General features: G+C 35.1%; 1 protein-coding gene and 1 long non-coding RNA gene across 29 annotated transcripts in view; one reads left to right on the plus strand and one right to left on the minus strand.

Annotated features, from left to right (window-relative positions):
• Positions 1-14,005, plus strand: part of Eif4g3 (eukaryotic translation initiation factor 4 gamma 3) — a 363,950-nt gene that overhangs the window by 279,910 nt on the left and 70,035 nt on the right. For all 27 annotated transcript variants that reach the window (XR_002396957.2, XM_021262986.2, XM_021262987.2 and 24 more), the window contains one exon: positions 4,638-4,835. Coding sequence is in view for 26 of the 27 variants with exons in the window: in XM_021262986.2 (XP_021118645.2) it covers positions 4,638-4,835 (198 nt within the window). In the remaining variant the exon portion in view is untranslated. The remainder of the gene's footprint in view (positions 1-4,637; positions 4,836-14,005) is intronic.
• On the minus strand, positions 122-12,069 carry LOC147827268 (uncharacterized). 2 transcript variants are annotated; one of them, XR_015452699.1, is made up of 7 exons: positions 12,041-12,069; positions 10,068-10,134; positions 8,231-8,338; positions 6,894-6,973; positions 6,596-6,753; positions 5,640-5,797; positions 122-4,174 (listed from the first exon to the last, which is right to left on the minus strand). It is a non-coding gene; the product is annotated as an uncharacterized LOC147827268 (long non-coding RNA). The 2 variants fall into 2 exon arrangements; XR_015452700.1 differs by lacking the exon at positions 6,596-6,753.

A 14,005-nucleotide genomic window follows, 5' to 3' on the forward strand; every position in this document is an offset into this window, starting at 1 on the left:
TAGATTTATTTTTGCCTGTACAAGAGAAAACTCTTGTACTTTGATTTTATTCCAACCACTATATTGAAACAATATTATGAATGTCTAATAAGGACTAAAAGGTATAATAGATAATGTGAAATAGGAAGAAAAGGGGCAAAGGGAAAGGGGAAAATGGAAGGGGTAGGGGAAAGGAAAGAAAGGAATGGAATTAATATGAGAAAATGAAAAAATGGAAACAGTCTTTGTAAAAAGGGGGGGGAGGGGAAGGGGGAAAAAATAAGAGCCAAGAGAGATTATGTAAAGGTGCAAATTTCCAATGATGAATGTCATTATATTGTATACCTAAAATGTACCAATAAAATAAAATAAAATAAAAACAATTTAACAGAAAAAATTATTATGAATCTTTCAACAATCTTATTCTTCCTTGTCATAAAATGCCATCTCTTTGAAGCATTCCTAGAAAATTATCACCTCAGGATGTGTCTGGACTCCCACTGTACTGCTATGGTGATTCTACTCCAGGGGTCCCTTGCTTTCTTTCGCTCCTTTCTCTCTGGTCAAGATTCCCACCTATGTTGCCTTCCTCACCTACCTAAAGCCCTGATTTTACCTCTTCATTTCTAACTTTTAACCCTAGCATTCAGGTTGTCATTTTGTCCCACAACTAGTGAACACTACTCTGATAGTTCCTGGTTGTTCTTTCTACTCCCAAAATAGAAATTCCTTAATAACAAACAGTCTGAACCTAAAATGTTTTCCTTTTCCTGAAATAGCTTCTTTTTCTTTTCAATTAGCCAACCTTTTCTATCTGCCATAATTCACCCTAATTCTCGTTTCCCTGATTGATTCAGTGCCTGGGACCTCTAATATCTTATCTAGAGTGCTCTCTTTATTGGTCCCTGATCTATCCTAGTATTTTCTTTGTTTTGTAAATATCTTGAAAATATCTTTTCAGCTAGATTTTGATTGTATGGAAGGCAATAATTCTGCCTTATGTTTCATTTGTACTTAATAGAGAATTTAATGGACATCAGGTAGATACGGTTATAATGAATAATTATTACTCTTATTTTTCTAGGCTTACATTGTCTTCTAAAAGTAGAGCTAGTTGAAGATTTTTATATAAAGGAGAATTTAACATTTTTAACCTGAACTATATATTACCTCAGTTGATATAAGCTGTTAAAAGAGTTATAACATCTTCTTCCTACTATGCCTACTGTGCTTTCATTTATTTTTTTGTAAAAGCAATACTAGCTCATTACTAAAAAAACAAACACAAAAAAATGACAATATAATTTTGTAATTATATTGCATAGAAAAACTTGTTTTTCACATGTTCTAAATACCTTTGTATTCAGATAAGTTTTTTTTTTTTTGGTACCAGGGATCGAACTTGGGTCCTTGCGCTTGCAAGGCAAGCGATGGAACCACTGAGCTAAATCCCTGGCCCTCAGATAAGTTTTTGAAGGAATCAAACATGTTACAAGCCTTTTAGATACTATGTCATGTTTTCTTTACAACTTTTTTTTAACTGAGACATTACTTACAGTAAAAGTTCCTTTTTGGGTATATTTCTATAATTGTTGACAAACACATATAGTCATTTAACTGTTGCCACAGTTGAGATATTTAACATTTCCATTGAACCCCAAGCATCATCACTTTGTATTACTTTGAGTGTATTCTGTTCCCTCATGCTCACCTCTGGTGATCACTGATCTGTTCTCTATCCCTGTACTGTTTTTTTATTTTCCAGAAAGTGGTGTAAATTGAATCATTAGCTTCTTTTAGCATATACATTTTAGATTCATTCATTATTATAGTTATGATAAGCTGGCTTTTTATTTATATGTTTTGGCAAGTAATACTAGCTTTTCATCCATTCATAGGATAACATTTGCAAAGTTTTGGCAGGTATAACTAAAATTGCTATAAATTTTGACATACAGGATTTGTATGAACTAAAATTTTCTTCCTTTTAGATAAATTCCTAGCCATGATATTGATGGGACTCTTGGTAAACATATTTAACCTTATTGGAACATGCAAATAAAGTTAAATATTTTCCAAGTGGTTGTGCCATTTTGCATTTCCACTAGCAGTGAATGGCAGTTTCAATTATGCCTCATCTTTCTCACCATTTGTTCTTTTCTGCTTTTCAAATTTTAGCTATTCTAATGGATATGTGGTGGTGTCTCATTGTAGCTTTAATTTGTATTTCCTAAATAAAATGATGTTGAACACTTTTTCGTATACTTCTTTGTAATTCCTATATCTTCTTTGGTAAAGTTTCTGTCTTCCCCCCTTTTCATTGAGTGAGTGATACATTTTCTTATTTTTGAGTTTTCAGCATTCTTTATATATTCTTTTTTTTTTGAGACAGGGTTTCACTGTGTAGTTCAGGCTAGTGTTGAACTTACTATGTAGCCCAAGCTGGCCTCAAACTCATAACAGTTCTCCTGCCTCAGCCTCCCAAATGCTGGGATTATAGGCGTGTGCCACCATGCCCGGCTTATATTCTTAATATAATCCTTTATGAAATGTATATTGGGCAAAAGTTATCTTCCATTCTATGCTTTGTCTTTTCATTCTTTTAACATTTATCTTTCACAGAACAGAAGCTTTGCATTTTTATTATATTCAGTTTATTGATATTTTCATTCATGGATAGTGCCTTTGCTGTGATATCTAAGAAATTTTTGCCTAACATAAGAATGCCTGTTTTTGTTTCTTTTTTCCAAAAACAAATTTATGTTTTGTTCTGTGAGTCAGTTTCAGTTGAGTTGTTTTTTTGTGTGTTTGGTTTGTTTTCTTTTTTGTGGTGCTAAGGATCAAACCAGGGACTTGCACATGCTAGCCAAGCGCTTTACTACTCAGCTATACTCCCAACTCTTGAGTTTTGTAAAAGGTATAAGATACAGATTAAGGTTCCTTTTTTAAAATGAATGTCCAGTTCTTCCAGGACAGTTTGTTTAAAAGACTGCCTTTTAGGGCTGGGGATTTAGCTCGGTGTTCCGCCATCTGCCTCGCAAGCACAAGGTCCCAAGTTCAATCCCTGGTACAAAAAATAAAAAAGAAGATAAAAGACTGTCTTTTAGCCATTGAATTTCCATTGTATTTTTGTTGCAAATCAAGTCATCATGTCTCTGTGCATCTGTTTCTATATTCTTCATTCCGTTCCATTGAGCTTTGTGTCTGTCCTTTGGCCAGTGTCACAGTTTTTATATAGTAACTATACATGCTTCATGTTGAAATAAAGTTTTGTGAATCTTCTTTTTTTCCCCCCAAATTGCTCAGGCTCTTCTGAGTTTTTTTATCTTTTCATATAAGTTATAGAATGAACTTTATTTTAAAAAATAAAAGACCCTCTAGGATTTTTATTTGAATTATGTGAAACCTGTATATCACTTTGGAAAAAACAGTAATTATATCTCTGAGAAAACAGTAATTATATCTCTGTGAAAAGATAGATATTTTGTTTGTTTTTGTTTGTTTGTTTTTGGTACCTGGGATCAAACTCAGGAACTTGCACTTGCTAGGCAGGCGTGGTGCCACTGAACTATATCCCCTGCCCGAAAAGATAGTTTTATTTTGTTTTTCTTTGCTTTATTCTACTGATCAGCACCTGTTATGATACTGAATGGGAATAGCAATAACATATTTTTCCTTTGTTCCAATCTTAGGGGAAAGTATCTATCTGATATTTTACTATTAAGTAGGATTGTAGCTGGCCTTTTTTCTAACTGAAGCAAGTCCTTTCTATTTCTAATTTGATGGAAGTCTCTACAACATCATTTTAAAAGACCCCTATCTAGTATCCCATGCCATAATTTATATTATACTATAATTTAGACAAATTCTTATATATTTGTACATTGAAGTTATTTGGTTTGCTTTGCTTTGGTTTTGAGACAAGGTCTCACTATGTAGTACAGGGTGGCTTTGAACACTATGCAGCCCATGCTGAAGTTATTTCCTATAAAGAATTATCAAGGTTATTGTGCCTCAAATCTTTTTACCTATTTCTAAATATGAATAAATTTCTAAAACTATAATTATTGGTTTAGAGGACATATCCACTTTCAAAGCTGATACACAGTGTTACGCTGGCCTTCCAGAAAAACCTCAGATGGGGTGTTCAGATGGGGCATCATGGATAGCATACCAAAAGCCGTGGGTTCAATCCCTGGCACCAAAAAAAAGAAAAAAGAAAGAAATGTATTAAATGACATTCCTGCCAGTGAAGTATGAATATACTTAGTTATTAGAATCCTTTTTTTTTGATACCAGGGATCGAACTCATGACCTTGCCCTTGCGAGGCATGCACAGTGCCAGTGAGCTAAATCCCTGGCCCTTAGAATCCTTATTAGTAGTCAAAAGGGGTAGAATGGGGCCAGGGATATAGCTCAGTCGCGCCGTGCCTGCCTGGCCAGCACAAGGTCCTGAGTTCGATCCCTGGTACCAAAGGGGGTGGGGGTGTTTGATTAATCGTTAGAGTCGATGGATTTACTTTTCTGAATAGTTGATAATCCTTGTTAATAATTTGAGAAGTTAAACTTAATATAAATTATACTTTTAAAATCTTTCCTGAAAGTGCCATACTGTCATACTCTTAATGATTTTTTTTTCTTTTTTGTCTTCCTTCTAGGAACTTTTTAGAAAAGTTCGAAGTATCTTAAATAAATTGACACCACAAATGTTCAACCAACTGATGAAGCAAGTGGCAGGACTTACTGTTGACACAGAGGAGCGGCTGAAAGGAGTCATTGACCTGGTCTTTGAGAAGGCTATTGATGAACCCAGTTTCTCTGTGGCTTATGCAAACATGTGTCGATGTTTAGTAACGGTAAGAAGAAAGGAAGGAGTAAAACCAGAAATCTCCAAGAGGTATATTCTCCCCTCACTACACATTCTTCCCAGAAGTGTTATTGGGGCAATGTAAAGGGGAGAATATATTTTTAGCACTTATTAATATAATATCCTCATTGAATAAAAAAATCATGCTTTATTAAAATGTATGCTCACCTCTGGAGGGGATACGGAAACTAATTTGGAATGGCGCATGAGATGGTCCCATCCAATGTGAGGAAGATTAAGTGAGGTTTAAATTAGTATAGTGGCTCTGTGGACACAATTCTGTGGTAGAGCACTTGCGTAGTATGGGCAAGGCCCTGGGTTTGACCCCCAGCAATCAAAAAACTAAAATTAATAAGTGATGTGAAATTATTGTCATAAGGAACCAGATTTTCCTGGGGTATATATTTACTCAAAAAAGTAAATGCTTCCTTTTACATTTAACTAAATTTGAAATTAAATAACCTGTTGGTTCTAATCCTGGCCTTTATGAAAACAAAAGGATTTTTAACTTTTTATCAAAGTTCAAAATTGATAATTTCATCTCTTAGAAACTATTAGATTTCTCTCTCTTTACATTGTCCACATTCAGTTAATCTCCACAGCCGGTCAAATCTAGGCAAAAGAGAATAGGAAACTAAACAGCTTCTGATTATTGGTCACTGAATTCTATTCTACAGTCATAAAACTACCATGTACCACCTGTGTTTTCTCTTCTATTACTGTTTCCAAGGTATGTGGGTCTGAAATCGGTGTCCTTTAACATTTGAGCTTTTTCTTAATTATTACAACTCACCATCATGGTGCCTTGCTTCTAAGAAATAAAGTATGAGATATAAAATTGTGTTATTCTAGGCATGGGTGGTGGTGTACACTTGTATTCACAGCATTCAGGAGGCTGAGGCAGGAGGATTTCCATGAGTTTGAGACCAGCTTGAACTACATACCAAGACCCTGTTTCAAAAAACAAAACATTATTAGTCTACCAGTATTTTTAAGTACCTTTATCAAAGGTAGGTAAATCAGTTGGGACTTGGAAAAGGTACATGGAGTTCAAAATCCATACTGGGAAAAATAACATTTCCAAGGGGGGAAAAAAATCACTTAGATGATATTTTCTGATATAGCAATATGTTTATAACTGACTAGATAATTTATGCACAAAAAATAAATTGGAGGAATAAAGTCACTGTGTTGGTGAGAATGACTTACAAAATAAGTAGAATTTGAGTTGGTCTTGAGGGATACGGGTCCAAGTATAGAGAAAAAAGAGTATTCCATCAGGTTTAATCTGAAGCAGCAAGCATGACATAGTGGTTGGTTCCAGAGACTGCTTTTAGACTTAAACTCTAAAATTTAAACTTTAAACTGCAAATTTCAAGCCAGGCTTGGTGACAAATGCCTGTAATCCCAGCACTCAGGAGGCTGAGGCAGGAAAATTACCATAAGTTCTAGGCCACCCTGGGCTATATATGAGTTCAAGGTCAGGCTGAACTATATAATGAGACCCTGTCTCACAAAATCAAAAATAAATAAAAATAAATAAACTACAAATTTCTATGTTTGCACTTGCTGACTTTATAAACCTTAGAACAGTTACTAATCTGGTTTTCAATCCCCTGCACCTAAATAAATTAAACAAATTAATGAGAATAGTTACTGATCACTTTAAATCTCAGTTTTTAATGCATAAAATAAGATTGATCATATAATTTTGTGGTATTGTGAAGATAAAAATTAAATAAGATTTACCATGTTAAATTCTTAGCTGAGTATTTAGCCTATAGGTAACCATAAATAAATACGAAATATGTTGGTGATGGACAACTACCCAGGTCCAAATTATAAAGATGAAATGGCTGGCTGTAGAGTGAGGATGATTATGATGATGTAATCCATTTGTCCAGCACCTGTAAGGTTGCAATATGATTAGGCACTTTATGTATAGTATTATTAATGGTTATTATAACCCTGAAAGGTCAGTTATCATTAGCTCCATTTTATTGAATCAGAAACTAAGATTTAGGATAATCTATTCAAGTTCACATACCTATTAAGTGGCAGTGCTAGAATCCACATCCAGGATAATTTAGTCACTTGTCATATTGCTTCATAAGATACCATGGTTTTCTAGAAGAAAAGTGATTCTCTTATCTCATGGCCCCCCCCTTTTTTTTCTTTTTTGGTACCAGGGATTGAACTCGGGACCTTGCACTTGCAAGGCAGGCGCATCGCCACTGAGCTAAATCCCCAGCCCATGACACTTATTTTCATTGCGGCAGCAATCACCTTTTCTGATCACTCATTAAAATGAGGACTAGAACCTACATCCTGTGGATCACATTTTATTCTTTCCTGATTTTGGATTTTATCCTGTAGACAGTAAATCACTTTTCATGTGTTTTAACAAAGGAGTGACATTGATGAAAATGACCTTTAAAAAGCCCTAGCAAAAGACAAACTGGATTGAAATAGGAAGGGTTTGTAGATAAACCTACCACTTATGAGATTTTTAAAACTTGTTGGATTTAGATTATAAATTAACCTATTTGAACAAGTCAAGTAGTATGGCAATATACATAGAAAATGCTAGTACTCTTCAGTTACAGCCCTAGCTAGCTGATCTCACCTTCCCTATAAGACAGTCAGTGTGAAAGGCTTTGATCTATAATTTTCTCTTTTTTTTTGGTACTGGGGATTGAACTCAGGTCCTTGCACTTGCACAGCAGGCGGCAAAACCACTGAGCTAAATCCCCGACCCTATAATTTTCTCTATATTCATAAAATTATTTGAAAACATATAAATGTAAACATATGAAGACGGAAGGTTTTTTAAAGTTTTGCATTAATTGAATTATATCCCATAAATTCTTTTCCAGTTTGCTTTTTTCTAATCTAGTGTTTTGGAAATTCCCTCTAGATTATTACAGGTAGATTTAACTCATACTTTTTCCAGTAGTCAGGTATTTCATAATATGTATGTACTGTATTTATTTCACAATACCCCCCCCATTGTAATTTGTAGGTTTGGTTTTGGTTTTGCAACCACAGAAAGTGTTGCAGTAAGTATCTAAGTATATTTATCCGTATATTTGGTAGTTTTTATTTCTTTAACATAAATTCCTGAGGGTTATACATTAAACAGTATGTGTTTCAAATTTCTTTTTTTAGTGTAACAGACATACCTGCTATCTGGGAAAGAAGTCCTTATTTATTGCACTTGCCAAATTTAATGATATAAATACTCTGCTCAGAGATGATTTTAAGCTATTGAGTTTGACAATATAACAATTCTCATCAGCATCAGCACACCACTGTAGCAAGTACACATAAACATGTAGAAGTCATTAGCATACAACTCAGTGCGTATCAGGAAAGTGAACATACCTTACACCTTGAACAGTAAGCAGAATTGTACTCTTTACTCTTCTTTAGGGGTGACCACCATCTTGAGTTCTAACCCCATAGCTGATTTACTTTTGAGTTACCAGGAGCCTGAAATAAAATGGTAGCTGTGGGAAAAAGTCATATCTTTCTGGTATAAACCAAATACAAGCATGAAATAATCATGAGTGTAATGAAAATCTAAATATGAAAAACTAAACTTTGGAAAGAAAACTGAGGATACTCTTTTTGTGAGCTTTGAGTAGAGAAAGATTTCTTCAGCAAGATAAAAAATTAACAGCCTACCAAGGAAAAGAGTATTCATTTCAAATATTAAAATGTACCATTGGTTTATGGTACCTTTTGATATGAAAAGATAAAGACACAGCTTCGGAGAATGTTTGGAATGCATATAAAAATGACAAAATATTAGTATCCACTAATGAAAGAGGACCAAAGAGCAAATCAGTAATGGAGGAAGAAAAAGGCTGGTAAGAAAATGAGCAATTCATAGAAATGAAAATCCATTCACCTATAAACTTTAACAAAAGATATTTATCATTATTCATTAAGAGAAATAAAGTAAGCCACAATTCTATACAATACACCTCTACTAGACTGGAAGAAATGAAATCATTCTAATTTTAAATTGTCACAGATGGGTGCAAGCACCTTGGACAGCAGCGTTGAGTATGCTCAAACTCGGCTCCCTGCCACTTCCCTACTCCATGTAGACCTCAGAGAAGTTCCCACTTGCACTCTAGAAATCTCATGTGAGAATGTTTACTTGTATTTTGGTCCTAATAGTCAATAATTGGGAATAATTGAAATATACTAAGACTGAGGATATAGTTCAGGGTGGAACACTTTCCCTGGATTAGGTTCGTAGCATTAAAATTAAAGGGCCGGGGATTTAGCTCAGTGGTTTTGCCGCCTGCTGCACAAGTGCAAGGACCCAAGTTCGATCCCTGGTACCAAAAAATAAAATAAAATAAATATGCCCTATATAGGACAATAAGTATACTATAATTGTTTTGATCAGTAAATGTGAATAATATATAAAATATATAAATATATAAACAGCATTTTAAATGAGTCATGCACTGTTGCACATACTTGTAATCCCAGAAGTGAGGGAGGCTGAGGTATGAGATCACAAGTTTGAGTTCTGCCTGGGCAATTTAGCAAACCCTGTCTTAAAAGGGGCTGAGAATGTTAGCATAGCTCAGTGTTTGAACCCCTAGGTTTGACCCCCAATACCCTGCCCAAAAGGAAAGAAAAGAAAAATCAATGTGGTACCAAGTGTATTCCATGATCAGGAACTTAGCTTAGTGGTTTCGGTGCCTACCTCGCAAACACAACACTCTGAGTTCGATCCCCGGTACCAAAAAAAAAATGTACTCTTATGGTCAAATGTATCCTATGAGTCAGCCTCAGGAAACAGGACAGACTGGGTGTGGTGGCACTTACTTGTAATCCTCTTGCCTGGGAGGTTGAGGCAGGAGGATTATAAATTAGAACCTAGTCTGGGCAGGTTAGTGAGAGCCTGTCTCAAAATAAAAATAAAGAACTGGGGATGTAGATAGGTGTGAAGCTGTAGGTTTAATCCCTAGTACTGCAAGGGAAAAAAACTAAAATCCAAAAAATAGAGCCCAAAACTATAAATTCTTAGAAGTAAACATAAGGATAAATCTGCATGACTTGGGATTTGGCAGTGAACTATTAGATGCAACATCTAGAGGAACAGCAGCAACATAATAGATAAACTGCATTTCACTGAAATACTTTTGTGTTTCAAAAGACAGCATCAAAAAAGTGCATAGAATTGTGTGGTACACACCTGTAATCCCAGCACTCAAAGAGACAGAGGCAGGAGGATCACAAGCCCTTGGGTGGGATTCCCAGTACTGCAAATAATAATAGTAATAATGTAATAATAATAATAATGCAAACTAAGATTTGTTAAGTATAATAAAATTACACAAATTGTAAATAATAAACATCACATTTGAGATAAGAGGGAGAAGGAAATGAGATTAAGGTAAATACACAGGAGCAATTATTTTGACTTTTGGTAATGACAGTTTAGGTAATTCAGACCACCTTTCCATAGGGGATAATTAGAAAAGCTAGTCACAGTATATTTAAAAATCTTGAATGTGTCAGAGCTAAAAGAAATTGAATTACTAAGGCTAAAATCGTATAAAAGATAGAGATCCAAGAAGAGAGTGAAACATTTGATGAAACTTCCCTTGGAAGAGGCAGCTAAGTTATGAAAGACTCATTTTTCATAAATTTTCTGGACCAGTAGTGGGAGGACAAAAATTGAGACTAGTTCCCACCAAAAATTGTGGTAGAAAAGCACTAATAAATCCTCTTACATTTTAAGTTGGGATCCAAAGGACTGAATGCTTAGAATAAGGGTAAGCCAGGTATGACCTGTTCTAACAAGGACTGTCATATCATCTCAGTCTTTGAGTTTGGGTTATGAGATTTCACATGGTTAGTGACCCATAGGTATGCAAGAAGCAAGCAGAATTTTTTTTAGAGACTCAGTAATACTAATCTTCATATTATTTGATGATTTTTAAAAATAAAATATGTAGCACACAATTAGAAATGATAAAGCACACAAGAGAAAAAGACAACTCATATGAGAACAAGCAAGAAATATGTCCCACGGAAGCTCCAGATACTGACTTTGTCATACTTAGATTTTAAATGAATGTACTTTATTCACGGTGACAAAGACAAGATTATAAAGTTCAACCAAGAACTAGAAAGTATAAAAAGAAAAAAGTAGAACTGCTACAACAGGGCTGGGGATTTAGCTCAGTGGTTCCGGCGCCTGCCTAGCAAGTGCAAGGTCCCAAGTTTAATCCCTGGTACCAAAAAAAAAAGTGCTACAACTGACTTTTATGATAAACTTAAAAATTAAATGGATAGACTTAATAGCTCAAATGACATAACTGAGTAGAACTGTAAACTAGAAGAGAGGTCCATAGAAAATATCCAGAATGAAGCAGAGAGATACCCAAAAAATACAAAAGGGGAGGGTAGAAGATGGAGAGGATCCAGTAGGTAGATCTAACTTTGCTTTAGTTTGGAGTCCCAGCATTGGAGGCGATAGAATGTAAAAAATATATATAACTAAAAAGAATGGATGACAAGTTTGCTATAATTGCAAGATATTAAAGCCACAGAATTTTTTTTTTTTTTTTTTGGTACTGGGGATCCAACTTGGGTCCTTGAGCTTGCGAGGCAGGCAGCAGAACCACTGAGCTAAATCCCTGGCCCAAAGCCACAGAATTTTAAAAAATTTTATACAATCCTGAAGACTGAATATTTTGTTTTTAAGTAAAAATAAAAGTATACTTTTAGGCTAGCCATAGTAAAGCTACCAGTGGTGGGAAAAAATATTAAAAATAGCAGTAGGGTCGGGGATTTAGCTCAGTGGCTCCACCGCCTGCCTTGCAACCACTAGGTCCCGAGTTCAATCCCTGGTACCAAAAAAAAGTAATAAATTGTCTAAAGATTTCTTAATCAAGACACAAAAAAACACAAAGAAAAGTTGGTAAATTGGAGCCAGGTACAGTGGTGCACACCTGTAATCCCAGGTAGTAGAAGGGCTGAGACAAGAGGATTGCAAATTGAAGGTAAGCCTGTGTAAAAAGTAAAAAAAAAATACAAGCTACATAACAGAAGATAATTACAACACAAAAATCCAATAATAATAGACTTAAAGCAAATGATTTTTAGAAAACAACTACAAATAAATTTTTAAAACTTAGTTTTTTTCAAACAGAGACTTACACAAACACTTCACAAAAGGAGTTATCCAGGTGACTTGACAGATGTGTAAAAATTAACTAGATGCAAAATAAAGCTGTAGTAACACATTTGCTAAATTTGCCAGTAGTTGACAATAATGTGAAGCAGCAAGAATGCTCAGTACTACCAGTGAGAATGCAAGTTGCAGTAACTACTTTGGAAAAGAGTTTAGCATTATATATTACAGCTAGTTATTTTTCTCTTATAACTAGCATTTGCATTCCTAATCAATTAAGATACACTTCTTACAAGCCAAACAACTATATAAAAATGTTTGTAGTATTTTTCTGTTTAAAACATCTCAGTAGTAGAAGGATCAATAAATTTGCAGGTTTGTACGAGGACAGTGAACCTAAACTATAATTATGAGCATATAGGTGACTCTTACCTGAATAATAAACTTGAGAAAAGAGGCCAGACCCAAAAGATGCTATGTTATTTATTTAAAGTTCAAAAATGAAAAAAAAAGAAAAACTCAAGGTGTTTGGGCATTATATGTCTGTGCTGTTAGGAGATGAATATTTTCTTTATAACAGAGAAAAAACAAGGACGTGATATGATGAAAGTCTAAGAGGTTTTGTAACTTTTGGAGGCAGGAAAGTGGAAGAGAACTTCAAATGGAATATTTTGGAGGCTTGTCAGTGTTCTGTTTCTTGATCTGGCACTATAAGTGATGGTGCTCGTAGGGTTTTCTTTGTCATAATTCATTGAGCTAAACCTTAAAAAATTCAGAAAAACAAACATGGCTTTTCAGCTTTATTGTAATGTCTAATTGTTTAAATTGTCACTGAATAGGAGAGCACATGCCTAACATGCATTAGGCCCTAGGTTCAGTCCCTAAAGCACATATGGCAAAAAACTGTTAAGATTCAGCAATGAATACATTGCATTTCTGCTATGTTATTTAAAAAGGCAAATGGAAACTAGTTTTTTTTCTCCATATTGGTTATTAAACCCAAGAACACATGCATATTAGTTGTCCTTAGCATCCTTAAGCATTCTATGTCCTATAGTGTATTGCCACTTTAAGTGCTTAAAATAAAATGTGAAAATAATGAAAAAACTGTCAAAAGAGAAAAGAAAGCAAGGGAGATAGTTAAATCTCAGAAAGGAGGCCTGAAATTGAGATGACAGTGTAGCTGGGTTCAGTTCCCAGCACCTCAAAGAAGCAAACAAAACAGACATGAAGTCTGCCTTGGGCATCAGCAAATGGCTAAGATCAACTGAAGGAGAAAGAGGAATATGCAGCTTGTCTGATGAAGATCAAAAATGAATTGGGCTGGGGATTTAGCTCAGTGGTTCTGCCACCTGCCTCGTAAGCGCGAGGACCCAAGTTTGATCCCCAGTACCAAAAAAAAAAAATTGAAGAAACAGTTGGTCACCAATGACTTTCATAACTGACTACCCACTTTTGAATCTTGTAGATATCCCTCACCACTCTATACCTCTTTGGCCGTATCTAGTAAAGATACATTTTGGTACTTGTGTTCATAGTATGCAGAGTATAAATTATGTACAGTTTCAACAGGTGATTTTCTAAGGTCAGGCAAAGTTACTAATAGAGGATAGTATATCATCATGGACTCAAAAGTTACATTTGAACAATTGTTTTATTGCTGTTTACATTTAAGAACTATCCTGTAGGGCTGGAGGGGGGGGGTGCAGGCCTGTAATCCCAGCACTTGGGAGACTGAGGCCAGCCTGAGCTACAAAGCAAGTTCAAGGCCAGTCTGAACTATGTAGCTAGACCCTGTCTCAAAAAACAAAACAAAAGGGCCCAGGGATTTAGCTCAGTGGTTCCACCACCTGCCTCGCAAGCACAAGTTCCAGAGTTCGATCCCTGGTACCAAAAAAAAAAAACCCAAAAGAACTGTCCTATAGAAACTTCCTTTAAAGTTAGCACATTAGTACCATTTGCTTACATTGCACTTGTTGTTCCAAATATTT

The sequence above is a fragment of the Heterocephalus glaber genome, unplaced genomic scaffold, assembly GCF_053883595.1.
Source record: "Heterocephalus glaber isolate CG9 unplaced genomic scaffold, H.glaber_assembly_v1.0 deba00001452, whole genome shotgun sequence".
Taxonomy (NCBI): domain Eukaryota; kingdom Metazoa; phylum Chordata; class Mammalia; order Rodentia; family Bathyergidae; genus Heterocephalus; species Heterocephalus glaber.